Source organism: Exophiala bonariae (assembly GCF_035927105.1).
Source record: "Exophiala bonariae strain CCFEE 5792 chromosome Unknown scaffold_43, whole genome shotgun sequence".
Classification (NCBI taxonomy): Eukaryota; Fungi; Ascomycota; class Eurotiomycetes; order Chaetothyriales; family Herpotrichiellaceae; genus Exophiala; species Exophiala bonariae.
Genome location: NW_027042518.1, coordinates 36388 through 63842, shown reverse-complemented (window position 1 = coordinate 63842; position 27455 = coordinate 36388). Strand labels below are relative to the sequence as shown.

Here is a 27455-nt window from a genome sequence, read left to right as displayed (position 1 = left end):
TGTGCAACGCTAAGAGGTCAAGATGGTCTGGGTGCTTTGGATCATGCTAAATTGTGTGCAAAAATGAAGAGTAAAAAGGCAAAAGAGACCACGGTCACTGAGCCTGGCAAGAAAAAGACCTTGGAAAACCAAATATTGACCCAAGGACACTGGAACGTGGTGATTCGGGGAGACCCAAAGCTTGACAAGGCCCTTCACGGGTTCAAATTCTTGAAATTGTGGAAGGCTACAAGTGGAAGGACGGAAAATCACCCCCCAAATTGGTGGACAGAGTTTGACTGTTCGCACGTGGATCCAGCTTGCAAATCTTCGACCACAGTATTGGATCACTGTTGTGCATCTCATAATATCTGGCTACGTGAAACCTGAGATCTCGAATTGGACCCTAAGTCACGTATGCGTCACTGCTGAGGCAGTGATATTCTTTCTCCACGTATCGCGAACTAGAGAACTACCTAAATTTCTACTCTGCCGCCTGTGCGCTGTCTCCAAAAGTTCGCCTTGGTCACATCGGAATCTCACCTTGTTCAAATTTCTTTTCCTCATTTTCATCCTCGGTATACAGATAGCAAGTCTGTGGCCTTCCCAATATTAAACCCGATGTCATCATCATCATGGTGAAACTTCGATTCTCAGATGAGGACAAAGGTGATCCAACTGTTGAAGATCATTCAGTCTACAACACTGAAGGGTCTGACCAATTGCTCTCTAATTCCGGAGGGCAACCATTGCCTGTCGTGCAACAAGAAGATCAAATCTCTCCTTCGACTTCAGATGCAACATGTGCCTACCCAATAAACAAGCTCACTCCAATCGAAACTGATTATCCTACCACAACAAAACAACCACCAAACCTCTTGACCATCCCAGTTGAAGTAAGGAAGCTCATTCTTCGACATCTTCTATCTACCGATATGGCCGAGAACAGCCGCACTTTCTACCACCACCAGTTCAATGAAGCCAATATTAAAATAGACGAGATCACTGTTGACAGATCGCGCCGCAACTATCGAAGAGAGCAAGTGGAGGAGCTTATGAACAACAATTGCGTCGTTGGGAAGAAATATAAGCTTCACATCAATGTGCTGTGGACCTGTAAGCAGCTGTTCAGTGAAGGTTCAACAATACTGCTGAGCGAGAACAAGCATCTTGCGATCAAACATGTTACCCCACGCAAGTATATGAAGAGTTTCTTGAACGAGTGCGGAGTGGAGACATTTTGGATACATCCTGCAATACTCGAGTCAACGAGACCCAGCCAATTTCAGCCCATTATCACTCTTGACTTGAGAGCCATTGATCGCAGCTCCGACCAACGGTACCTTGGGGAGTTCAGTTTTCTCCGTCATACCCTTCAGCAAGCTCGGTCGTGTTTGCAAAGCAATCTCGTTGTTCATGGCTGTTGCGGTTTCGCGCACGTTCGTCTATTTTTCCGTCAACCTGGAGATCCGCGCCTCGTCACTTCTGGCCGGGAAAGGACGAGGCTCAAAGATTCCTTTCAGCTATCTTCAGAGAAATTTGTTTGACTGGATCGGTCAAATAGTTGGACAAATTACATTTGTTGGACCCTACTCGAATCTGCCGAAAGAGGACCATTTAAGATCATGGCTTTTGCAGCAACTATATTCAATGTGCATACCCACTTTGAGACGACCGGCGATATTGGCGGGCACGAGACTGTTGAGCGCTGCACGGTTGCCACCTTTTGAACAATGGGGCACGGAAGAGATGCGCGGTTTGGTGCGTAGATTTCGAGAAGCAGAAATGGAATTTTTGTGCAATCGTTATGCCGCAGCATTCGAAGCGTTTGGAAACCTCAGTGCCCTGGTCATGTTTCTCAGCCTCTACGAATGTCGCCCATCACAGTTTGACGCAAGAGTGCAAGAGTTGCTTCTGTGGTCACACTTTTATATGGGCTTAAGTCTCGTGGAGGAGAAAGATGCAGCTGCAAGATTCATTTACGATGCCAGAAAAGAAAGCCGCCGTATGACATCAGCCGCCTGGTACTTGCCACAAGTTGATTCTTGGAAATCACAATGTCCTATTTGGCATTTTCAATGTATTGTCACTCCAGGCCAGGAGGTACGACTTCTTTTCGCTAAGGCTGAGGTTTCGTGCAAGTGTCCATTCCAAAAAGAGCGAATTCCTCGGTGCAAGAGATACACAGAGCAGGCCATGGCTCTAATGACAAGCGGACAGTCAACGTTGGATTTCAAAGAAATCAAAGGCTTATGTGCCAGTCCCAAGTTTACGATTGTTGCATTCCAAAATGCCAAAGCTGGAATTAAGCAGTCGATTGCTCAACATTTCGGCCCACTACTACCTGTCACTTTGACGTTCGAACCGGACATATGATCAGCAACTGGATCGGACGTGGAAATCGACCTAAGTGCAACTCCATGCCCCAATGAATGACTTGAGCTTTACTGAATGAAGGTGGCAAAGAGAAACAGACCATCAATGATAGCATGTTGGAAGTAATCAAGACAGCAAATTGTCATCTTTTTTTAATTCGGGGTAATTTTCAAACCGTGTATTTTTGTCTCTAGCAGCTGCAACCTCTTTATGCCTAGCCGTACGTACTAGCCATGTGCTAATCCTTGCGGTGTCTATGAAGGGCTCCAGGACTCCAGGATGTGAATCTGAACTTCATTCACGTAGGTTAGGCGCCAGGGACGAGGCAGCGGTGACTTTCTTCACGTGAGGGCGCAAAGAACTTCTTTAGGAGACATGAATCTCATCTGCGGCTTTCCTTACTCTTCATCACTCCTGATACAGATTTATTTATGCCTTTCAGAGCTCTCTACAGATTACAATCATCATGGTACACGATCCTCTGCACAGTAAGCTGGATGGTCTTTCAGGTTTCGAAGATCCGCCAACAATCGACAGTACAACCCGCCTGATCGATTATTCTTCTGCCTCTCCTCCTTCTTCCTTTTCTTCTTCTTCTGCTTCCTCTTCAGGCAAGCAACAGATCTTTCTTGCAGAGAACCTTGAGTGTGAGAAAGTGGACGCAGAGATGGAAAACATCACGCCACACTCTGATAAACACCAGAGACTTATAAACCAGGAAATTTTATCTAATGCAGCAACAGGAACCGACTTCAAATCAACACAATGTCCCCTTTTGGCGATCCCCATAGAGATTCGGCAGCAAATTCTGCAACATTTGCTCTCGACCAATGGGGAAGAAAATCTCACTACCTCTTATTTGCACCGAGAAAATTTCGCTAGAAGTGAGGAAGATGAATGGTCGATCAATGAGAGGCGCCGCGACTATCTGATGATCCGTGAAGAAGCTTTCCTCCCGGAAAACTGTTCGCTCCACAGTGCTTATAAGGTGTATCCAAACATACTCTGGATATGCAAGCAGCTCTTAGCAGAGGGTGCAATGGTGCTTGCAAGAGATAACAGATTCATTGTACTTCAGTACACAGGTAATGGTCGAAGCATCTTGATCAATGGCCTGCGAGATGGAGGAGTTGGAACGTTCTGGGTTAACCCTGGCATTTACCCTAGATCGAAAACCCAAGCCATCATATCGCCGAATAGTCCATATTGCCGACCAACCGTCTTTATCGACATGAAAGCCTCACATCCTAGCGGACCGGTGGCTGCCAAACCAGTCTTTATGGTTATCCCTTTCATATTCCTTGGTCGCGTCTGCAAAGCGCTGTCATTGTTTCAGTCATGGACACGCACTAATGAATTTGACTTGCTCACAATCGACCTTATTTTTAATGTACGAGCTATTCTTGATTGGAGACCGAAGGATCCTGCCTTCGTTGCCGATGATATTCAGTGTGATGTTTTTGATTGGATCTCCGAGTCAGTGACACAAGTCAATTGGAGGGGACTACAGACTGGCCTTCGCGACGAATACTATCTGAGATCATGGCTCGGGATGAAGTCTTTTCACATGGCTCAATCACAACTCGATCACCAGTGTCTCCTCTTTGGCACGCAAATTGCACCTGCATTGAGAGCAAAGCAGGAGAAAATATGTCGCATTGTGACTAGATTCAGACAGGCAGAGAATCAGTTTCTGAGGCGTGATTTCAAGGCATCATCCGCTTCCTTTGTGGAGTTGAATGCACTGATTGGATTCATTGCAGTGCTTGACCGGGAGGACATGGACACCGTGGAGATTCTTGATCAGGTATCCGAGTGGGTACACTTCTACATGGCCCTCGGCTTTATCGAGTATCCCGACTGCACACCCGGAATCCCCAGTACTGCGTACCGGTTTACGACTGCTTCACTATATTTACCGAGCGCTGAAGAATGGGAAACACGAGAAGACTTGACCGCTGGTCACGTTGCAAGACTAGATTTCACAAGAGCTGAAGTGTCCTGTTTCCACCCATCTGAGGAGCTACGCCTGCCAAAGTGCAAGGAGTACTCAGAATGGGAATTTGCAGTCATGGAAGACGAAGCAGAACAGTCGCTTGATGGGTACAAAATCAAGGAGTTGTGTGAGGCATCAGATTTCACGATTCCAAGATATGAGGAGGCCAAGGGTGAAATTAAGTCATCTTTCGATCGGTTCTTCGGACCCTTATCCGTTGTGCCGTTGAACAGACTTAATGAGATGCTTCACAACGATTAGAATAGGCGAAGGGAGAAGTGTATTGTGTACAAATATCTGCGCTGGAGATATTGAAACCAGTGACAGGAGAATAATTTAAATGCCTTTGTTGATAAAGAAAAGAAATTGAGAAAGTGGTCTTGATAAAAATTCGCTGTACAGAGCAGCGGATTCCTTCGCTCAAGAACTACATTGTCATTGTTCAAAATCTGCACTTTTTCCGCCGCCGCCCATTTATTGTCCTAGTGAAAGTCTACACCACTTCACTGTTCAGTATTCATACTGACTCACCAAATCCCGTGCTGCGTGTCAAGAGAGGTATCAATACCTGCTTCTGGAAAAATTCCTCACTCCAGTCTTTCTTACTCGGATACACCTCAACTCGAACACTACCAAGTCATGACCTACTCAATCTTGTGATTTGAACTCACTGCCTGCCATCGCACAAATCTTTTCAGAAGAACAACAATTCAAGAACATCCTCAGCTCATCTCGTCGGTCAACTCAAATGGATCGACTACTGGAAGAACCACCTGAGAGTGCAGCCCTCGACCGAACTCCGCCGAACCTTCTGACTTTGCCATTCGAGATTCGGAAGCGTATCCTGAAGCACCTTCTTTCCACCAACCTGGAAGAAAATATTGTTACTGGCTACCGACACGACATGCCTGATTCTTGGGAAGATCTCGAGGTCCGGCGTCAAGAAACCATGCTGAACGTTGCAGATTTTTTTGAGAACCATTACGTGCCCACTTTGGGTTACAACCTCACTCCAAAGGTGCTTTGGACGTGCAAACAGATCTTATGCGAGGGCACAGCCATACTTGTCGACGATAATGATTACATCGCCCTCAGGTATCAAGAATTCCCAACCACATTTGGCCCAGCCATGAAAGAGTACATGATGAAGAGCGGGATACTGACATTCTGGGAGAACCCTGGGATTTTCAAGTTGCCGGCTTCTCAAAACGTATTTGGACGACCTGTGATGACAATCGACCTCAAGTTCTCTGAGGACAAGAGCCTTGCTCTAACTACAGTAATTGTCCCTTTTGCTACACTCAACAACCTCTGTCAGGCTTTGTGCGCATCCGCTTATTATTCGGATGATGCTGTAGAGAAAAACGAGCTTATCCGCAGGCCGAAAATTTTGCTCAACTTTTGCGTCAAGAGAATTCCAGACTGGAAGAAACTTGGATTCAAAGTGGTCGTCTACCATCTGCAGACACATCTTTTCGATTGGTTTCAAGATGTCATCTGGTCCGTATCTTGCGAAGCACCTACGACTGGTCTCGATCTTGAGCTCAAAATAAGAGATTGGATCTTGGAACGTCCAACTGGGGCCTCATTGACGTGGTCCCAATGGGGAAAGCAAGTTGTGGACACCTGGGTGCGGCTTCCGGTTGGCAGAGGACCAGTTTCTGTCAAATAATTTTGAGGCGGCAAGTGTTTCCTTCGTGGAATTCAACGCGCTCCTGGCTTTTGACTGGACGTACGAAATCTTTGATTCGCCGGACTTGGATGTGGATCAACTCGTCTTATGGACTCACTTCTACCTCGGGATGAGTCTCTTAGAGCGAGCGAACAGCAAGCTGAAGCTTGATCACGATCTCCAAGACTATTACCGCCAGGCTAGGTCTGTGGAATTTTACTTGCCACACTGGGAGTGCTTCCCCACAAACACGGGACATCAGGCCAGGCTATCTTTGGCGAATGGCATTGCAGCTGGTAGCCTCCCGCTCTTCCAACATCGCCAGGATCAATTTGAGAATGCTCTCAAGTGGTGCTTGACAATTCTACGGAACACGAACAAGAAATTTGACTCCGAGAAACTCAACCAGTTCGACCTGTCCCTCAATAACAGTATCTGGGAAGCTATCGCACAGCTCTTCGACATGGAAGAGGAAATCCCAGAGGCAATCGCACAAGCAATACTTGACAAATTTGGTGAAATGTCGCCGGTGACACTGAACGTGGAGGGAGCCTTTGACGACTCCGATGGTGACTGAACGGCTTTGACTCCAATCTTGATACGCCAGATGGCAGAGGAGACTTGATATCAGCCTAGGTCTTAAAATTTGTACAAGAAGCATGGAAGCTCACAAGCAAGATGGCTGGAGCACTGGATCGCTTGAATGACATTGGGATTTTACAAGCGCACAAAGAGTAGTGCTGTCTATCGCAGTGATCAGCCCAACATTCCAACTCGAAATGACTTTCGCCTTGGTGGAATTGTAGGCACCTTTCGGATCCTTTAATTTTCCGTTCTTCATGATTATGAGCTCTAGAGACACTTGAGATCACTATCATGGACTATCATTCTTGAGACAATGAGAAACTATTCTAAAGGTTTGTGGCACAGCGCTCCGAACTGAACTCTCCGAGGATAGGAGGGAGGGTCAGGAAGCAAACTGGCACGATCGAGATGCAGTCACACGATAGGCAGAGAAGTCGTCGCGCCCTCATTAGCGACCTGGAGAGAATTCCAGCGAAAGGACATGGCAACCTAGGTATTGAATGATGAGAATGGTTATTGTACTCGATACCGTGCTGGTCAGATTTGATATAGATTGAAGAAAACATCCTGCCCCAGTCGATTAGTTCTTTTGCCACCACACCTGTAACCTGCTTCAGCCTTGGCCAGCTACCAACAACGTGACTGGCCCATGGTCAAGCAATAGATCTTCGGAAACATTGATAGCTGTGAAGATGCTTGAGCTTAACAGTTGAGAAGTGCGTACTAAATTAGACAACACAGAAAACATCAGCCACACCAGCTGGTCACAGCCGTCACCTAAAATCATTGCAGAAGGTGAAGATCAGGCACCCCTGACTTCACTTCAACTCTTTCAATTTCGTCTGACCTCACTTGACCTTGCTTCACTTGTAAACAAACACACTGAATAACAAGTTTCTTCTCCAACACCTGTGAGCTCTTCATTACCTCAACAACGACCTTGGTGCTCATTATCTCTGAGCTCGAGGCTTCATCTCAACCACCTCCTACCTTTCCCCCCCATTCTCTGAACATTCTCAACCTCTTCCTATCAACTGACCTCGCTCGAATCGCCACCATGGCACCGGACCCTGCAGAGGATCGATCGAAACAAGATCCGCCACCCACAACCCCAGCCGAACCAGATGGCCAAGGAACCACACATGAGAAGGAACAAGTAGTCGAAGTTCTACATGACAGCGTCTCTGTTATCCCAGTCCCAGACAAAACTTTGGCTGCTGCTGCTGCTGCTGCTGAAAAAGTGAGTTTGAGTGACAACACTACGACCCCACCAGACGCCCGAGCAACCGAACCTGAAAAGAAACAAGCAGCTGAGACTCAATACGTCGGTCTGGTTTCTTCTTCAGATGATGAAGGAATTTCACTTGCTGTTGAAAACTTGATCTTGGATGAGAGCACAACTACCGGAGATGGCGTCAAACCCAGCAATGACGAAGCAACCCTTCTAGGGCTTCCATACGAAATTCGGAAGAAGATCCTCAAGTACCTTCTCTCGACTGAGCTGCAAGAACACCGTCGTACTGGCTATCATCATCAGACAGACCACCTCGATTTTGAGCGGACAACCCAGATCGATGATGAGCTTCATGACGCTATGTTCTGCTACTCACAGTACTTCTTCGACCACCATGCTGTTTTCACCAAAGGCCACGAATTGTCTTTCAATGTGTTGTGGACCTGCAAGCAACTGTTGGACGAAGGTTCCTCGGTACTCTTGGAAGATAACAAGTCTGTTGCACTATGGTTTCCTGGATGGCCCGGAGATATTGGTAACATGATCAAGCATTTCATTGCACAAAGTGGGATACAGACTTCCTGGGAGAATCCGGGAATTCTCAAGCCATTCTTAAAGAAGCGCGGCAGACCTACTATTGAAATCAGCATGGAAATCGAAGGCTGGGATTGTGATCCGACGAATGTGATCATCATCCCTCTCGAGAATCTCAGCAGCCTCTGTCAAGCGTTGTCTGGGTATCGGAGTTATTTCAACGATTACTACAGCATGATCTTATCAGAGGAATATCACTCTGATGACGAGAGTTTTGGGGATGTGGATCATTCTTATGAATTGGGATTCAGCATACAAATCCGCACAACAAAAATTCCAGCTTTCAGAAAGCGCGGTTTCCGGTCAATCGTGGAAAATCTCCAGGTGAACATTCTTGATTGGATCGGTGACTCGATCTTCTCAATTCGCTGCATTGTGACCAGAGCTCCGGACAAAATTCAAGTCCAGGTGAGAAACTGGATTCAAGAACAACCAACCATAGACAGCATGACGGCGAAAGCATGGGAGAGCAAAATCGTACAGCGTCTCATACAAAGATTCAGGAATGCAGAGAAGAAATTCTTGTCAGACGACATGGCTGAGGCATGCCCTTCATTTGTGCAACTCCAGGCCTTAATAGCGTTCACCATGATGGGAAGAGTCTGGGAAGATGAAAAGAGGTGGATTCTCATGAACCTTGCGACCTCGAACCGTATCTATCTGGGTCTGACTCTGGTGAAAACGGCTCCGAAGGTGGGAAAGCCTGCTCATGATGGGATAGGCGAGTTCGCATCAAATGATTATATCTACCAGGTGAATTCTGCTGCCGTGTACTTGCCGTCATCATTCCCGCATCCCTCACACCTCCAACCCTGGAAGTCGCCTCATCCCGAAAGTCGCAAAGCGAGGGTTTTCTTCGCTAAGGCGAGGATTGCAAGCGCTTTCCCATTGTCCTCTGCGCATCGGAGATTGTGCCCACGGTACCTACGAGACTTAATGGAAAGCATTGCGCGCTTCAAAGTCATTGAGCCTTCTAAAGCAAGTGTCGACTGCGATGAGCTTGAAGAATTGGTTGACACAGATGATGTGACCAGAGGTGAACTTGAAGCAGCCAGCGATGGAATCAACAAAATCATTCTCGACATTTTCGGTCCGCTGACACCCGCAAAGCTTACCGCTTGAAAGAAGAAGTAGGACGTTCCATGGTTCCGACGGGAGCTCTACAAGCTACCATCCCAGGCCGAGAGGAGAGCGGAACTCGTCACGGGAGCGCTAGTACGGAGATGCGACCGGCCCGAGCGTGAGGGTTAGTTAATGGTTTCTGGTAGCAGCGGCGAAAGACGAAAACGACACGTCCGCTAGAGCAAGCCTTTGAGTACGAAACCATGAGGTCTGGTCTTGTTGGAGTGAGTCTGAATTTCTTCTCGACAGCCTCGATCCTGAGGTGTTTGCAAAGATGGGAGATGAGGCAGAGATCCCATTGCCTTCAGTCTTTTTAGGTAGACACAGAATGACATGGCAGAGAAGCCGAAAACAAATCTCAGCAGCTTCCTGCACTAGACAAGATATCTAAATCCCCTCTGCAACTTAATCCCCTCCTCGACAGAAACACCCTCCGTCTCCGCTGTCTGCTGCGCAACATCATCATTCGTGATCCAAGCCCTCTCACCCGCCTCAATCTTCCTATTCAACCTAACCAGAATCAACTTGAAAGCATAGCAACCCAAAATCGTCACTCCAAACATTGAAGTCACAATACCATAGCTCTTGCGGAATCCATTCTCCGGCAGATTCCAGACATACGAGCCGGCGATATTGCCGAGCTGCGAGAACGCATTGACCATTGCGATCGCGACGGCTCGTTTGGCCGGCGGGCGTGGGAACGACGAGCTGATCCACGAGTAGAAGACGATGAAGCCGGCGTAGGCGCTCGCCTGAAGAAATAATGCGACATAGCGTGCGGCGACATTAAGAGTCGACATACTGATGACGAAACCAACGAGGCCGCCGACTATCGGGCCCACGATGTGCCAGAATTTCTCCTGCGTGCGGTCTGCGTGCCAGGCGTTGATGATCGAAACGATGCAGGAGAATGCCCATGGTGGTGAGCTCATGAGCAGTGTGGGGATGTAGCCGAAGCCCAGCGTCTGGGTAAGGGTGGGGAAGAAGGCGTTGAACGATAATCCGACGACATAGGCGGTGAACGTCAACATCATCAGGTAGACCTTGACGTCCTTTACGACCATGATCAGTCCTGCGAAAGGAGATTGGTCTGCAGAGTCGGCGTCAGCCTCGCCTACATCCTCGGTCATTCGTAGGACCGCGATATCGCGCTCTTCCTGTGTGAATCCCCTGGAATTATGTGGCAGGTCAGGCAGGATGAAGGCGGCGACAATGGCAATCAGCATCGTAACAGCACCCTCAATCCAGTACAACCACCTCCACGCTCGATGGCCAAGAGTACCTTCCATGTTAGAAAGTACCGCAGCACCAACGAGTGCAGAGAAGGCATTCGAGATAAGGTTTCCGCAAAACAATATCGCGTTGCGGGTGGTGAGCTCTCGCTTAGTATACCACTTGGATAGTATAAGTAAAGCTCCTGGGAGGAAAGCCGCCTCTACGAAACCAATGAAGAACCTGATAGCCACCATACCAGCGAAATTGTGGGTGCATCCGGACAACGTGGAAATCAGGCCCCAAAGAAGCATGGCTGCAGAGATGTAGGTAGACGGCCTTGATATGCGGTTGATGAGGATGTTGCTGGGTACTTGCATCAAGATGTAGCCGACATATACTTGAATACGGTCAGTAAGCTGGCGTTTGAAGTTGAACGGTGTTCTTACGAATGCTTAGACAAGTCGCATATTGAGTATTGTTGATGCCCAGGTCCTCCTGCAGCCCTCCGAGTCGCGCTGCTGCGATATTGTTTCTGTCCCCAGAATCAATATGATGCAAGTCTAGAGCTCAGAATATAGAAATGCTTTACCTATCGAGATAGTTCATGATGTAGATCAGCACGAATAGTGAGCATCGTGCATCTAGCTTTCGCTTTAGCGATTTTTCGACTTGTTTGCGGCGCTCAGGGTCCATCCTCGAGGCTCGACGGCCTTGAGTGGCGGTGAGATCGACCTCTTGAAAGTCTTTGTCCATGTTGCTGTTTCCTAATGATTTCTATCGCCTTCGTGATGCAATTCCTCTATGCCTGAAAGAATGCGCAATTAGGCCTTGTCTGGGTGTTTGCAACAGTGACCAGGCATCCTGTGGGCATACTCTGAATGATATATCGACATCAACAAATGCACACACTGACTGGATCACGTATCCGGATGCCGTCATAATCGGTGCCATCGCCGATGTTATTTGGTGTAAATCGATTCAGATGTAGCAGCCAAGGTCTTGTCGGCGCCTTGTTTGATGAAAAATGCAATGATTTGCACAAATATTCCCCAATGGGGGAGAGATATGATTTCACCCAAGACTTTTCTCCATGCTCTTCACCAAGCCACGTGCATATCAAGCTTGTCAAAGATTCAACAGAAAACTCTTGCTTTCAAAGGGTCAGTGGTGCTCAGTTAGAGACATTTCGAGTAATACCATTGTGACCTTCGGTGTTGGACTCGGAACACCGTCATCAAGAAAGTGACATCATTGCCCAGCCACCATCAGGACTGTGTGTCGAGAGGCAGGAACATGTATTTGGGCACATACTTTCCACCTTCGGGCACATAGGTATTCATGCATTACAAAGCTCAAGCTTTTGGATAACGTTGTTCCAGAACGCGACTTCGCGCCAATTCTTCGTCACACCTCGAACGTTGTATAGGTTGCCAGTAATGCATTGTCGAATCACGTCTTCATAGATACTTCCAACCCGAAAGGCGACCTCACCCTGGAGCAAGTGCTTTAACACAAATGACTTGGCCTTTGTCGGTTCGACACCTTCAAGGGATGCTGTGAAAGGATTCCAGAGCGCAATATCCAGCAAAACAAGGCCGAGGCTGTCTCTCGCGAAGTCTCAGTGGATACAAACAGAATGTGACAGCACTGCTAGGGGGTTTACTCACCTGTAGATATCAAAGACCTTGCTAAACTTCCTCTTCTGCTCCCCTTGACGAAGTGGATGCTCGTAGTATTGCCATTCCGTCTCCGTAGACAAAGTCTCAGTAAACACCGTGTCGCTGGTAAATGCCAACTCGTCTTCGCGCGCACTCTCAAAGCCAATGAGATAGGCACTGTCTAAGGCACCAATACTAGCGCCATACTCGGGCGGGAAGAACATCACGTTTGAAGGTCGAATGGCTTTGTGAAGCCAGCCCGCTGTATGAAGCATCAGGACACACCGACAGAGTCGCAAGGCAAGACGCACCCGGCCCTCCAACGGCGGCCTGTAGGCTTTCCGTAACTCTTTAAGAGTCAAAAGTTCTTGAAGAGAAAACCGAGAGTCAGCCACGACAGTGGGTGGAATACTATATGCCAGTGCGACGTAAGCCTGGTCGGGGTGGACTGCAAATCCCCGAAGATCAAGTACACAAAAGTCAGCTGGCTTAGGAGACTTCCCTAGGATGTTCATTAAGAATTGGAGGCGCTGGATGACCCGGTGTCGAGCTGGTGAGCCAACATCTGGCAGCTTTTTCCATTCCAAATGCAAAGACTCCCCATTCACGCACAACATGGTATCTCCTGGAGCCCGAGAATGTAATTCTGGCACATCGATGATCCATCGAGCTTCGAAACCTGAAGTTCCATCTGAGCTTCGGAGACCAAGATCGACTTGTTCACCAGTATTTAGTCCCTCAAGTTGAAGTCCGGCGCGTCTCAAGGCCGCCATGAAGGCCAGATCCCTATAATCTTCAAGATTGGATTGTTCGAGAATCTCCAGCTTTCTTTGTGTTTCGGTGCTAAGAGTCTCGATGCACACCTTCTGAAATGACTTCCCCAACTCGAGGCGGTCATTGTGATAGAGAAGTGAGTTCAAGGAATCATTGAAGTCTTTCAAATCTCGAATTATAGATTCTAACCTAGCTTTGTCGTCCAGAACCCATCGAGCTGTTCGCGTGACTGAACTGGCAACTTGAACACTTCTGCTTTCGTTCGAAGGCACGTTGGTGGCAGTTTCTTGAGTGGCAAGATGGACAGCATTCCTTTCCGCCAATGTTCGTGCCTCGGAGATTAAGTTTGAGATGGCTTGCAGAGAATTCAGAATGGAGGCAATGTGCGCGCCAGGAAATCCAAGTTGTTCTTGGGAGATGCGAGATGCATCGCCCCAAAGCATAAAGCGTTGCTCCTCGAGTTCCAGCTTGCATCTCAAAATCTCGAGGCTGATGTCCTGCGTAAATGCAGTCACCAAAGCCCGGTAACTGCTCAGCGAACCCGAGAATAATTGTATCGCAAGGCTGGCTATTCCCGTGGCCAGACTGGCGTCCATTTCGTCGAATATGAAAGACTAACTAAGGAGAAGTACCGGAACAGCTAGGGTGGAATGAGGTACGAGGAAGCATTTACCTAAGTACCCAGTATGCCTCTTGAGGGGAGAAACGAAAGGAATCGAGTATCTGAATTCAGCCTCACCCAAAGTGCCACTTCATTCACTAGTTCAAGTTAGGTAGGGACGCAGCACAAGGGTCGCGAGTACGCATTCAGGTACTCAGATAAGTGCCTTGGCAGGCTGAGAGGCGTACTTCTTAGCCTCCCGTCGCTCGTCTTCCTTATCTATTTTCTCAAATCCATACAATATCAGGTCCATCGCCCTCTGAAGCACAGGCATAGGAGCCGACTACAGTTGCTCCCGGTTGTAACAAGGGATACCAACGCCACTAGACCTCCAAAATAACCTAAAGCGGTCGCAGAACTAACTAGTTAGATTTGACTTGAAGCCATGGGACAACGATTACCCCAAGCGAGGGACTTGTGGCGTGTTTTCAAAGACCAATTACTACCTAGCTGGTGCCTGGCTCAGCCAGGTCGGCGCGTCCACGAATTTCAATAATAGTTGACTTTTTGACAGCCTGTGCCTCGTCACATCGCCCCTCTGTTTTTCAGGTCGGCGCCTTGCACGCAGATTGACCCTGCCTTTGAGCGGTCCTGTTCCACTACTATTAGCACAAAGGTCTAATTTCTTGCCTACTACTATGGCACCCAGAGAACACCCAGGATGTCAGACGGATTCTTTGGAGGCTCACCAATTGCCTCCTCTCGCGAATTCACCTTTGAGGCAGAAAAGTTTTTCGAAGCAGAAAATATTTCAGCTCTTCCACGCGTGATTCAAGAACACATCGCCGAACTAGATAGTTACGAATCGCCCCCAATCTCGCCCGGACGAGAGCTACCAGACTCTAAGATTCGTGATCCAGATCTACATGATCTTGTTCTTCTTTCTGCGAGTGTAGAATCTACAGATGAGCACAATGCTGGACACATTGCCGACGCAGTATGTCGATTCTCCGCTGCTGTCATTGGTGCTGGCGCCACTTTCGTGGTCCGCAAAGTCCGTGTTCCCTGCAAAAGTATCAAAAGTGGCTATGTCGCGACGAAGTCCCCCCGACTACATGGGCAAAGCAACTTGAGCAAGTCTGACTTCAATAACCGAGTGAAGGATATGATTTTCGAGTTGCGTGTCCTCCGCCATCGCCCTCTGATGCAGCACCCAAATATCATAAGCCTTCTCGGGATATCTTGGTCAGATGATGACACGGATGAGACGTTGAAATGGCCAACATTGGTCTTGGAATATGGTAATGCCGGTGAGTTGTTCAAGCAATCCTACATTTGGAACTCCAGGAATTTAACTCAGCAGGATCACTCCTGGATCTTCTCCGAGCTGGCGAAATGGAGTTCCTCGAAAGACACCGCATCATTTTTGAAGTCGGACGCGGGCTTTCCGCCCTTCATTCATGTGGTGTTGTGCATTCAGATATCAAGTGCGAAAACGTGATAATCTTCCAGGATCATCAAGGGATATACACGGCTAAGCTTGCGGACTTTGGCTGTTCACTTGTAGAACATCCACAAGGAGCGAAGCTTCGAGGTGGCACTCCTCCGTGGACCTCCCCAGATTGGAGAGAATGGCTTCCACCGGGCGACATGGTCAAAAGCGACGTCTACAGCTTCGGTTTATTGGTGTGGAGGGTCATGACCTACAATTCCAGCCTGCTCCTCAATGGTCTTCAAGAGGTGCCTCTCGAAGGTAAAGCCATCACCGTCACGGAATTCGAGTTGGCTAAAAGAGGGGATTATTTGTTACCTCTGTTAGCGAAACACTGTGCTACAATTTTGGAGTCTTCACTGTGTGAGCTAGTCCAACGAGTTCTTCATGAAACTGTTCGGCTCGATCCTGCTTCGAGAAACCTCTCGAATGCTTTGGAGGTTTTACACGTACCTGATGCGTATTGTGCGATGGCTAGGTATACCAAACTACACAACCCCGTGCTCTGTTAACAGTTGGTAGCACAACAGCGGAGCTCATGATAGATCTTGTAAAGGAGAAAGCGTCTGCGATGTCGGTACACGATTGGACTGCTTTGTTGGCCCCTCATATGGGTATTGACCATGATGAACTGCTTCATTTGAGGAAGAACTACAGGTGCTCTAGACTGTCCTACTGTCTCAAAACAAGATTTCAATTTGACTGTACTCAGATCCGATGAAGAATATCTCGAACAATTTCGACACCTGGTGGAACCAAAGCTGTCCCAGCAATCTTTCTCAAGTCGCAGGTATTGTATACTGGTCATGACTTCATGTTCGCAACGACTAACTTTTTTGAGGCGGATTGATCAGGTTCGAATTTTTGGAAATTCAGAGATCCCAGACTCTTCAACGAGAATGATAACTCTCGGTCTTTCTGCAAATGTAGGTATAAACAAGTTGAGTAGAAGGTGATCAAACACTTATGACAGTTTAGGAGGTGTCCACATTCAGCGCGGACCATTTGCGATTGATGCAGCCCCAAATTCAGGAGCAAACCATCAATTCACTTGTTAACTCCGCAGATTCTGGCAGCCGGGACTCATCTCTCTTTTTGAGTGTATACTATTTTAACGTCAGGTATGATCCAGTTGAAGCAATCCGCTGGCTTTCAACAGCTGCAGAGCTTGGTAATTCAACTGCCAGATACCTTTACTATCGTCTCCACGAAGCAACTGGAATTAAAATGAAGGTCGATCATACCACCATCGATCATTGGCTGTATCAAGGAAGCGCTTGGGGTTCCTGGATTGCCTTCGATGATAAGAACAAGCATGAGAAAAATCATGAAAATCCTGCGAAAATCATTTTGAGATTTCAGGGCAGCTACAATGGCGATACGCCCTTCAGGGAAGAAGCTCTAATTGGAAGATTTTGCATCTCACCTATGGGCACACAAATCAACCTGCTTGATAGTCAAATTGCCTCAACTCAAAGCAACGTGGATGACATTGTGCTAGCCGGTATGCAAGGGAATCGATTGCTTCATTGGGCCGCTGGGGTAGGCGCCCTGGATGCGGTGAAACATCTTATTATCCACCACCACGCGAATGTCAATTGCTTAAATGATTTAGGCGAGACACCACTTCTTGCTGCTTGTCGTGCAGGAAATGGACAAACAGTTGCCCAACTCCTCAAGGAAGGAGCTGATCCTTCACTGAGATGTTATTCGCGCCAATATCCTATCCATTGGCTTTGGACCTTGGAAAAGAGTTTGCCTCAAATTCCAGATCATGAGAAGATGAGCATCCTCACACAACTCGGGAGAGTTCTCTCACGTGGTAGTGTCAAGATTGTGAATTCTGTAGCTGATCCGGTCGCCAAGAGAATCAATGGTTTCCAACAAGATGAACCTCACTCAGATCGGCTACAGTCCCACCTATTCTCAAGCCTACCTCTAGGAACACCACTCCACTGGGCTGTTCAGCTTAGATGCTTACTGACGATACGAGCACTGTTGGGTCTCGGAGCAGACCCATTTTATTCAATAAGCACGACTGGGTACCAAGGAAATGGTAGCGCAGCTCATCTTGCAGCAGCTATGCACGATGACGATATATTTGAGCTTTTTGTCGAACATATAGGACCCGAGAAAAGGCACAGGGTATTCGGAAGGGTGGAAGACTTCTACCCCGGCTTCTTGGATACTGCAATCAGCGGCCGCGCGACCCACACACACGCAAATGGCCGATTCGAGCGAATGTCAAGACACGGAAAGAATTACAAAAGCCGTACGCAGCGAATGTTCCAATTGCTTCTTAGCTATGGCCTCCGCACACTTCAGTCCAAATACAATTCGAACCCTACCCCACTCAATTTCGCTGTGCAGAACGGGCAGATCGATATCGTCGAGGTTCTACTAAACACCCAGTTTAAGGATGACCTTGAGGTGTCCAGTGGACTCGATAGCAACGAGCCCGCAGTAACACCCCTGGCGATGAGCGTGATGCGCGCCTACGACGATATATATTTCTTACTGAGGTCTCATGGCGCAGACTCAAACGCTACATACCAGGGCATTGACAGTATTCTTTCGATATGCGCAATCGCCGGACATACGAGATTGGAAGTTGCTATCGACCTCATCAAAGGCGGAAACCCGGTTAATTCTGGTCGCAGCTACGCAATGTCGCCAATATTCTGGGCAGTCTGGGGTGCTCATTTTCCACTGGCAGACCTTCTTCTACAGCACGGAGCGGATATCAATGAGTTACAGGATTATCGAACCAAAAAGTTTGTCGCATCTCGGCTCATCGAGCCGACTACGGTTCTGGGACTATTGTTGAGCACATGCAGCAACTCGAGTGCTCTTCCACTTCGGTGGCTACTGTATGGTCATTGTGAGGGAAAATACAACCTTCAACCCATCACTTGTCCCTCGACGTCATCCAATATATTCCACGCCATTGCTTCCGTCGAGGAGGATGGTAGGGATGAAGAGAAGCTTCGGATAGCTCTGACCCAGGTCATGTCAAACTTTGGCCACTTCCATGACCTGTTAGATGAATACGCATACCATGCACCGGAATCTTCCTCTCAACATGGCACCACTCCGTTAATCGATGCGATTCAACATTCCAATGTCATGGTGGTGAAAGAACTATTAGCCTTGGGCGCTAATGAGGAGAAGACTTGCACGGATGGGTTGCGACCTTTGCAGTATGCACAAGCCATGCTCTTCAAATTCAAAGGCTTAGAGACTTCACGCTATCCTCCGATGACACTGACAGTCATGGAGAGGAATCGGAATGAAATAGTCAAATTGCTGACATCTGCGAAATCGATGTAGCAGCCTCCGTCCTCTCGAAACGAGGAATTTGGCCAAGCCGGCATCGTGGGTACGTCTAGGCACAGCAGTACTATGCCATAGCAGACGTGCAATAATGCGGGGGATGTTAATCGATAACCCTGTACGGGGTACGGAGGTGGGCACCAAATCTGTGGTCACTAGACCTGGTGCCCGCCTCCGTAATATCGTTCAACATGACTTTTAGGAGTAGTGGTTTTATGGCTTTCTCACTGGACACGTACGACGCGAAAACTTCTCGCTTAAATACGCGCGCCGAAGGGTCGGTGATGCGGTCTAGTCCAAAATAAGCTCTTTCCCAGCCACCTAATAAAGCTTCCCTACGAGGTATGAGGGACTTCGTAATGATAAGAGCTATCGGGTGTGACAGGTTCAGCCCCATGGCTTGCACCATGCTCGTCACATCTTGTCCGCTACACGTGCACTGCGAGGGAATCAACATGCCAAGCAGGCAACCAAGCACTATTTGCAGTTGTGGCTGGCGATGGTCTCAGCCGACAATAATATGGTGTTGGACACGCAGCCAGGTTCGCCTGGAAGCAGTGACCTTACCTGTGTTAACATTTCGGGGAACTGCTCTGAAAGATGCAACTTTGCCAGTCTGATGTTGGACTTTCCCTTCCAGTTCTTGCTATTATCAGTCAGGAACAAGCATCTAAAAGTATTGAATCGGAATGCTGCTTACTGGAGCAGTAACATCACAATAGCTTTTATTTAGGCAATACTGGGTTAAAGTACAAGTGCCGTTCGACAGCATGGCCCGGATCAAGCAAACACATCGAAAAAACAGCGAGTCAACCGAAAGTGCGGCAAACGTTAAAGATCGATGCAATGTTCTACCAACATGGTGGCTCGAGCGCCACGTCGCGGCCGCTGATGATTGTCCGATCCGACGGGTCGTGTTGAAGGACTGCAATTGTGCTGCACCGGACTCAACAGAGTTCTCTCCGTGTGTAGCAGAGCCGGGCTCGTATATGATCGGCGAGAACTTGTACATGGAAGCCCTTGCAGCCATCGGGGGGTACATGTATACCGATTCCAGAACGTACGGCGTCGGATCGTCGACCGTGCTGTTACAGTCTCAGGGTAAAGAAACACCAGACTACCTCGACACAATTGTCGAAAACCTTGCCTTCGATATTGGTGCTGACAGAATTTCATTCGGACCCATGGAGCTGGCGGACTTTGCGAGCGATTTGCTCAAAGAGAGACTATTCGAGCCACGAGATTGCAGCTTCTTGCAATTGTCATGCCAGAGCGATGACGAGGAGAAGAAGTCTTACTGGGCTCTGACCTTCGCGGAATGGGCTGAGATGAACGAGGAAGATTTCGATGAACGAGCGTCGGACTGTGGGTCAGAATCAAGTGAGCTGACAGACTGTGACACACTATCGGATAACTACAACCCGGAAGACAAGATTGAGCCAGATGAAGACCCCTACGACTTTGTGCCAGGGTTGACGACTTGGAGTGTGTATTGGAGGCGCTCACGTATTCTCAAACGCCTATTTACCAAGTCCTTGCGCGCAACTCGAGTTGGGATCAAGCAATTCAAGCGATCAGCACCGCCTTATTTTCCACGTCATCAACCAAGAATCTGCGATATTCCTGTGGGAGGGACTATCATTCATGTGCGGGAAATGGACAGATTGAAGTCACATGCAATCGCTGGGCGTATTCTAGCATTCTTGGAACATCAAGTCGACTGCTACCGACGGCGAGGACATAGAATCCTCATAGTTGGCACAGCACAGGAAGAAGTCAAAATGCCGACTTCGGCATGGATGTCTTCCTGGTACAATTCCGATGACCGACAATTGCTGATCAGCGTACCGTCTTGTCTACGCCACCAAGAAACTTTGATAGCTGGACAGACTGCCTGGATTCGTGAAAACAATACCAGGTTGCTCAAGAGCATGTTCAGAAGTGGGATTGTGGCTGCTCGGACGAATGATCTCTTTCAGCCACTTACGCCTTGGGAACTTGCGGTTGACAGTCCTCTCAATCAGCAGCTCTCCTCAAAACGACTTCCGTTCAATGTTTGGCGGCGCTTTGTGGTAAGTGCCGAGTTAAAATTGCGCACCTCCAAGACTTTCGATTTGGCCGACTTGGAGGCCGTTGTCAAACGGACAATATTAACACCTCATCTACGAGGAAAGAAGCAGACTCTGGGAACCGCGAAGGGGGAAGCCAGTGGTGGATCGGAGGGCGAGGGAAAATCCACTGAACCAAAAGGCGAAGGGAAACCTACTGAAGTAAAGAACGGAGACAAGCCTAATATATCAACTAGTGGCAGCAGCTCGAATGATGTGGCCTTGACTCTTGACTTTGAGGAACTCAAGGATGATTGTGATAAATATGAACAAGCCATGTTATCTGGCATTGTGGAGGCAGGTGAGTGGCGCCCCCAGCTTCTTCAAAGATCATGGCTGATAGGACAGGAAAACTAAAAACGACCATGAATGATATCGAACTTGATCCTTCAATTATCGAGGCGCTTGAAGACATGACGATGCTACCTCTTCGACAACCAGAGCAGTTCAAATACGGGTTACTTGCCACTCAGAGAATGTCTGGTGCTCTTCTCTTCGGGCCTCCGGGCACCGGAAAGACGCTTCTTGCAAGAGCCATTGCTCAGCGCAGAAGTGTCCACGTTCTTGAGGTTTCGGGCGCCGACGTACACCAGAAGTATGTCGGCGAGGCCGAGAAGATCGTGCGGGCGATCTTCTCTCTTGGTCGCAAGCTGAGGCCGTGTGTTGTCTTCATTGACGAAGCAGACAGCATCTTTGGGTCACGTTCTTCAGGGATGCACCGGGCGGATCGAAATGTGGTCAATCAATTCTTACGAGAATGGGATGGCTTGTCCTCAAGCACAGGTGGTGACATCACCATGCTCGTAGCCACAAACCGCCCCTTTGACCTAGACTCGGCGGTTTTGCGTCGGCTACCTCGCCGCCTGTTCCTGGACCTGCCCTCAGTTGGCATGCGGCAGAAGATCCTGCAAATTATGCTTCGAGACGAGCAGGTCGCGGAGGACGTGGATCTAGCGTCGATCGCCATTGCTGCGGAGAAATTCAGTGGCTCCGACTTGAAAAATGTCTGTCTCGCCGCGGCCCTCAGAGCAGTGCGAGACAGTGGAAATCAAGGTGAAGCAGATACCGCCAAGGACGCCAGCTCGAATCGAATCTTGACAAACGAGCACTTCGTCAAAGCTATGGCGGAGACTCGTGCAAGCACGGACGCAGACTTGGTGTCCCAGATACGGAAATTCAACAAGGAGTTTGGAAGCAAGGCTGGCCGCAGATAGACAAATTGCTCTCCTTGGCGTTAGAGTCTTGGAGGGCACCATCCATATTTCTCAAGCAGAAAGAGTATACCTAGTACATATTGCTATGAGAATCGTCGACGAATCATTTGCAATGCTTCCCAAGATGAACTTGATAATCGGGATCCGTCCTAGCCACCACCGCTTTGGGTCGACTGTAATTGTTGATAGTGGTGCAAGCACTTGCTCCGCACAACATCTACCTTTCATTAAACCTCCCTGGATCACGCAGCCTTTCAGGCTAAAATGGCCGATGTAACTACGAGTACTGTGGGGGAACGTAGCACTCCCAGCATTCAGTTACGCTCAAATCAAGCGGGGAACAAGCAATGCCCCGAGAATGCTTGTCGATGCTTGCACATCTTGCCCCTTTCCAGGTACAATATGGAGCTCGTCCACCCTCCTGGAGAAATCCATGGTTTGTGATTCGCAAAGGATGTCCGTCACTGAGATCCATTGTAAAGAGCCCAGTAAAGGTTACATATTTGGCTATTCTCCGGTGTCCACCGAGGAAAGAACCCCGTTAGAAAGCCCCAGTGACGCCCCCAAGGACACATGGGGGTGCGGATATCACGGCAACCTCGTACTTCTCATGGCAATTGGAGTATATCTAAACGTGCCTAGCAGCTTAAAGTACTAAAGATGCGCACTTGAGCGCTCACTGGAAGCTTCAACAACAGTTACCTGGTTCCTGGCTGGATTCCCAAGTCATTCAGCTCACCGCGATGTCGTTCGTCAAGAGGTTTGTGCACAATGATGCAATTAAACTGGATCCTCCGGAGATCTACAATTGGAGAGTATTCTCCCTTGCTGCTGCCGCCTGTTTCGGAGGCACATTATTCGGAATGGACATAGGCATCATTGGAGGTGTACTCACGTTACCAGACTTCAAAAACGAATTTGGTCTTACAGGCTTGAGTAAAAAGGATGCTTCAAACCTTTCTGCGAACCTCGTTTCAGTCATGCAAGCTGGGGCCATTCTTGGAGCCCTCGTTGCGAATCCAATGGCGGACAGGTGAGGATCGATACAATATATGGTGCTAGAACATGAAGCTCATAAAAGACAGATTCGGGAGGAAACCTAGCATTATGGTCGTCGCAATCTTTGCCTTTATCGGAGGCTTGCTTCAGGCGCTGTCCTATGGTAGCTTGGTCTGCTTTTATATCGGTCGGTTTGTTGAAGGTCTAGGTCTCGGTAAGTGCTTCTCACCGTGGCGGAAGCTCAGGCTACCCAAGAAAACGGCCTGACCTCTGATCTTGAAACAATACTAAACATCGACAATAGGTGGCGCCACTGTAAGTCAATATCTTACACTAAGTCGAACATGAATCGAAGCAATAGTCTGACAACGTCGAAGATGATCGCACCTACCTATGTTGCCGAAAATGCTCCCCGCGGAATTCGGGGACTTCTGGTCGGCTTTTATCAGTTGTTCGAAACCATGGGCGCGATGATTGCTTTCTTCATCAATTATGGATCCCTGCTGCATTTCAAGGGTAAAGCAACATGGATGGTGCCTCTCTCCATGCAATCTTTGCCGCCTCTACTGTTGTTCATCTCAATATTCTTCCGCCCAGAGTCTCCACGTAAGTTAACAGTCCATATTCATATAATGCTCAATGCAGGTGCATGCAGTTCTCTGCCGAGGGGAGCACTAACGACGAGTGGCAGGCTGGCTCGCCTCAAGAGACAATTGGGACAAAGCTTCACAGGTTCTTTCTAGCGTACGACAATTGCCAGCGACACATCCATATCTTCAAGCAGAGCTTCTTGAAATGCAGACAACCTTGGAAGCCGAAAGAGACCGTTCGGGTGGAAACGGTTACTGGGCTCTCACAAAAGAGGCATGGACGATCCCTGGCAACCGCCGGCGGTCACTGATGGTAATTGGGTTAATGACGGCTCAGCAATGGACAGGTACCAATGCTATCAATTAGTAGGATGCCTACCTGAACCCGTCCACAACTTTTCGCTAACTTGACTAGTTATGCCCCGACTATTTTCACTGCTTTGGGGGTGACAGGGACAACAAACTCTCTTTTTGCCACAGGCGTGTATGGCATTGTCAAGATGGCGTCCTGTGCTATCTTCATCACGTTCCTTGCCGACACATTGGGCCGACGACTCTCATTGGTGTGGACTGGCCTTTTCATGTGGTTCTGCATGTTTTACCTTGGGTTTTATGTCCGATTTGATCCGCCAAAGACTGGGGAGCCAATCAGCAGCGCAGGTACTGCAGCCTTGGTCATGGTCTATCTTTTTGCGGCTGCATTCCAATTCGGATGGGGCCCTGTTTGCTGGATCTACTCTAGTGAGATCTCTAGCCAACGACTTCGAGGATTGACCGTATCCTATGCAGCGGCAACCCAGTGGGTATTCAATCTTGCAGTCGCGAGAGCCACGCCGGTCATGCTGAACACAGTAGGAGCCAATGGATATGGCACTTACTTCATCTATGGTTGCTTCTGCTTTGTAGTAGGGGTTGGTGCGTTTTTCCTGGTACCAGAAACTAAAGGGGTAGGCAGCTTTCGGACACCTTGTCACAAGATACCGTGCTAACTCGAAAGCAGCTGACCCTGGAACGAATGGACGAATTGTTTGGAGTAACTGACCTCTCAGGGGTGGAAGATGTAGGTAAGGCTGCCACTCATAGCAAGCTAGACATTGAAGCTGTGCATGAAGAGGGTCAGCCGATCCATCTTCAGGATAAGTGAGGCTTCAAATGTACGTTATTATGTAGCATTGGCCGCAAGATGGCACAAGTGGTTGGTTGGAAGAAGGTCGCTGCAGCGGAATGTGGGAAATTGGCAGGCTTGGATGATCAGTAGCACGAGTAGGAATGGAGAGTGTATCTGTGACACTCGAAGGTTCTCTGTGGCCAGGGATCTGGCGGATGAAGTTGCAACTTGCAGATGACCCAAGAGTTTTCGGGCGTCGTCGCATACCAGTAAGGCAGGTCGTGCATATCACGACGGATGCGGTGGACATAATCCTCCATAAGTACTGTCTGCATTAGCGACACAGATTCTTGACCTGGACCAACACCCGATTGAGGCCAGACAAAGAAGAAGCAAGCAGGCGAGGGATGCTCAGCTACTGGGAGCAACTACCCCCCATTCAACTGGCTGCTTTATTACCAGTTCTTCTCATCCTCATCATGCCCTGCGAGGCTGAGCTAGTCGCTCAGGTTTCATACAACGAGTCCGGTGTGCATCTCGTCTTGAAGATGATTGGGTTGGTGTTTATTGAAGTGCTACTATGAACATGACGTGTAGAAAACATCTTATTGCTGACTTGCCCGTCACCGCCAGCAACGCTAAGCTGTCTCCAGAGCGTCCATGCGGCAAGACCCCATGACCTTATCTTTTGTTGGCATCGCTTGCCAGAGGATTTTCTGGGGCGGTCTCCGACCCTGGTTTGCTATTTGACAGTGGCCCACAGGCTGTCACTTTGCCGGGTCCTAGGGCCTCAGAGGCCCGCAGATGGGAATAGGCGATAGTCCATCAAATCAGTAGCGTGGGGAGCTGCATTTCAAGATGGATTTCTCCAATTATTGGCGGTGGATAAGCCAAGTTTTGGTGCTCTGACCAGCTGTGGCACCTGGAAATAGACTATTTGTATCCGTTGGAGAAGACGTTGATAAGCCTGGCTTTTCTCCTCTCTCAACGTCGTTTCTTGCCTCACCAACGATTTTGAGACCCTCGCACAAGCTTCACCAAAGACCACTGGGATCTACTTCCTTCAATTCTTTTACTACAAATCAGTCCGTCCTTGCGGCACTGTGTACTTAGCTACAACCAGCTCAAGGCACAGACAAACCAAGATTACTTCGTGCTACAGTTTCAAGGTCTTGTGTGGCCAGAGAAACACTCGAACAAGCAAACAAAGGAACAAAGGAGAGTTTATATCACCAACTTTGATCTCGTCTTCCATCTTTCTAGTGTCAAAGCAAGCCATTTAGTATCAACACGCTGATGTCGGTTGATATACGAACTTCTTTGCCTTCACTTTCATCTCGAGCTCTCGCAACCGTGGCGAGAGCCCAATTAAGTTCCGTCCATACCGGAGATCTTACTAGACCCATTGATAGAGGTTGAACTCGAGCCGAAAACGAACAGCAAAGAAAAGGTAGGTTGATCGGTCCTGTTTGACCTTTGCACTAAACTTAATTACAAGGACCATTTTTCCCAACTCTACAGAAGAACTAGACGCTGCGCCCATCGCAAAACTTGCCCAGCATGGCTCTCCCTAGTGCTGCTGTGCCCATCTTAGATTCCGCTTTGATGCACGAAAAACGAAGCTCGATTGCAGAGAAGCTCGCCCCAAGCGCCAACACTAAACCCGCTCGTCCGAAAGGTGTTCGCATTCTCGCTCCACATGAGTACAAGGAAGCTGCAGCATGTCTTGCTGAGGCTTTCAAGTCCGATCATGTTGTTCGCTATGCCATTGACACTCCCGATAGACTTCACTTGAGTGAAGAGGAGCGCTATGCTTTGCATACAGCTGGAATGGAATACGTAGTCTATGCACATATCCTGCAAGGCCTCGTTCTAAGTGTCGGTGAGAACTATGACTGTGTTGCCTTATGGTTGCCTCCTGGTAAGAACATCGATGACTGGTGGACTATCTTACGAAGTGGCTTGTGGAGAATGAACTACAAGTTATCTGCGGAAGGAAAGATCCGGTTCTTCGAGGAGTTCCTTCCCTTACTCGGTCGCACCAAGGCAGAGGTACTAGGAGAGAGAGATTCCACGTCATGGTATCTGAACTATATCGGCACAAAACCATCAGCTCGCGGTAAGGGATATGCTCGGAAGTTGATTGATTACGTGGGCAGCCTGGTAATTATTGAATTCGACAAGTTGGTAACGGTAGTCGCTAACTTTGTCAGGCCGATGAGGCGGGACTTCCATGCTACCTCGAGAGTTCTCACGACATCAATATCATTATCTACGGCAAGATGGGCTATGAACTCAAGAAGAAGATCTACCTTCAACGAGCTGCCCATGAACTCAGACTTGATGTGATGGTCAGAGAGCCAGCTGCCGTCAGAGAGAAATCAAGACTGATGGCTGAAGCCGAGACGGGATAGTTCTTCTCTTCGGAAGGATCACCGAAACGGTTGGCGCGCAAGAGTTAGAACGAGGGAGGGCAGACGAAGGCAATTTGACGGATGAACGTGTCTTTGTCTTGTTTGGATGTTTGTCTCTATTTTTGTTATATACACGCTCTTTTAGGATATGCCAACCAACTCCACTCAATACATGGGTACCTAGGTATAAATCATCACCCAGGTCAAACATGTGACTGATGCCACAAGGCTATCTCCTCGAGGCTTTGGTGGGAAGGAAAGACCACGGATAAGAAATCCTAGCGCTTTCCCTCGGGGGATCCTAGGCGCGCGTTAGGCTGTGGTTAGGCAAGCTTAAAGTGGCGACATGGGGGTCTAAATGGCAGCAAAACACGTCAGCGGTTTCACGCCG

General features: G+C 48.5%; 10 protein-coding genes across 10 annotated transcripts; 8 read left to right on the top strand and 2 right to left on the bottom strand.

Moving 5' to 3' along the window:
- Positions 1-614: 614 nt before the first annotated feature.
- LTR84_010442 (uncharacterized protein) lies at positions 615-2355 on the top strand (the record flags this gene model as incomplete). The annotated part of the gene is made up of 2 exons (XM_064853979.1): positions 615-1318; positions 1359-2355. The coding sequence occupies 2 exons, from the start codon at positions 615-617 to the stop codon at positions 2353-2355; spliced, it is 1701 nt and encodes a 566-aa protein (XP_064700437.1).
- Positions 2356-2821: 466 nt separating this feature from the next.
- LTR84_010441 (uncharacterized protein) lies at positions 2822-4612 on the top strand (the record flags this gene model as incomplete). Its single annotated transcript, XM_064853978.1, has 1 exon — positions 2822-4612. The coding sequence occupies one exon, from the start codon at positions 2822-2824 to the stop codon at positions 4610-4612; it is 1791 nt and encodes a 596-aa protein (XP_064700436.1).
- Positions 4613-5099: 487 nt separating this feature from the next.
- LTR84_010440 (uncharacterized protein) lies at positions 5100-6600 on the top strand (the record flags this gene model as incomplete). Its single annotated transcript, XM_064853977.1, has 2 exons — positions 5100-5981; positions 6031-6600. 2 exons carry the CDS (start codon positions 5100-5102, stop codon positions 6598-6600), a joined length of 1452 nt encoding a protein of 483 aa, XP_064700435.1.
- A 1065-nt stretch (positions 6601-7665) lies between these two features.
- LTR84_010439 (uncharacterized protein) lies at positions 7666-9558 on the top strand (the record flags this gene model as incomplete). The annotated part of the gene is made up of 1 exon (XM_064853976.1): positions 7666-9558. The coding sequence occupies one exon, from the start codon at positions 7666-7668 to the stop codon at positions 9556-9558; it is 1893 nt and encodes a 630-aa protein (XP_064700434.1).
- A 374-nt stretch (positions 9559-9932) lies between these two features.
- LTR84_010438 (uncharacterized protein) lies at positions 9933-11526 on the bottom strand (the record flags this gene model as incomplete). Its single annotated transcript, XM_064853975.1, has 3 exons — positions 9933-11170; positions 11220-11305; positions 11363-11526. The coding sequence occupies 3 exons, from the start codon at positions 11524-11526 to the stop codon at positions 9933-9935; spliced, it is 1488 nt and encodes a 495-aa protein (XP_064700433.1).
- A 583-nt stretch (positions 11527-12109) lies between these two features.
- LTR84_010437 (uncharacterized protein) lies at positions 12110-13801 on the bottom strand (the record flags this gene model as incomplete). Its single annotated transcript, XM_064853974.1, has 2 exons — positions 12110-12374; positions 12441-13801. 2 exons carry the CDS (start codon positions 13799-13801, stop codon positions 12110-12112), a joined length of 1626 nt encoding a protein of 541 aa, XP_064700432.1.
- Positions 13802-14527: 726 nt separating this feature from the next.
- LTR84_010436 (uncharacterized protein) lies at positions 14528-18628 on the top strand (the record flags this gene model as incomplete). The annotated part of the gene is made up of 6 exons (XM_064853973.1): positions 14528-15116; positions 15170-15758; positions 15821-15955; positions 16011-16088; positions 16140-16224; positions 16277-18628. The coding sequence occupies 6 exons, from the start codon at positions 14528-14530 to the stop codon at positions 18626-18628; spliced, it is 3828 nt and encodes a 1275-aa protein (XP_064700431.1).
- A 773-nt stretch (positions 18629-19401) lies between these two features.
- On the top strand, positions 19402-21953 carry LTR84_010435 (uncharacterized protein; the record flags this gene model as incomplete). The annotated part of the gene is made up of 2 exons (XM_064853972.1): positions 19402-21040; positions 21088-21953. 2 exons carry the CDS (start codon positions 19402-19404, stop codon positions 21951-21953), a joined length of 2505 nt encoding a protein of 834 aa, XP_064700430.1.
- A 743-nt stretch (positions 21954-22696) lies between these two features.
- Positions 22697-24686, top strand: LTR84_010434 (uncharacterized protein; the record flags this gene model as incomplete). The annotated part of the gene is made up of 7 exons (XM_064853971.1): positions 22697-22986; positions 23039-23166; positions 23257-23267; positions 23330-23558; positions 23644-23908; positions 23958-24489; positions 24543-24686. 7 exons carry the CDS (start codon positions 22697-22699, stop codon positions 24684-24686), a joined length of 1599 nt encoding a protein of 532 aa, XP_064700429.1.
- A 1524-nt stretch (positions 24687-26210) lies between these two features.
- LTR84_010433 (uncharacterized protein) lies at positions 26211-27064 on the top strand (the record flags this gene model as incomplete). Its single annotated transcript, XM_064853970.1, has 2 exons — positions 26211-26813; positions 26864-27064. 2 exons carry the CDS (start codon positions 26211-26213, stop codon positions 27062-27064), a joined length of 804 nt encoding a protein of 267 aa, XP_064700428.1.
- Positions 27065-27455: the final 391 nt, after the last annotated feature.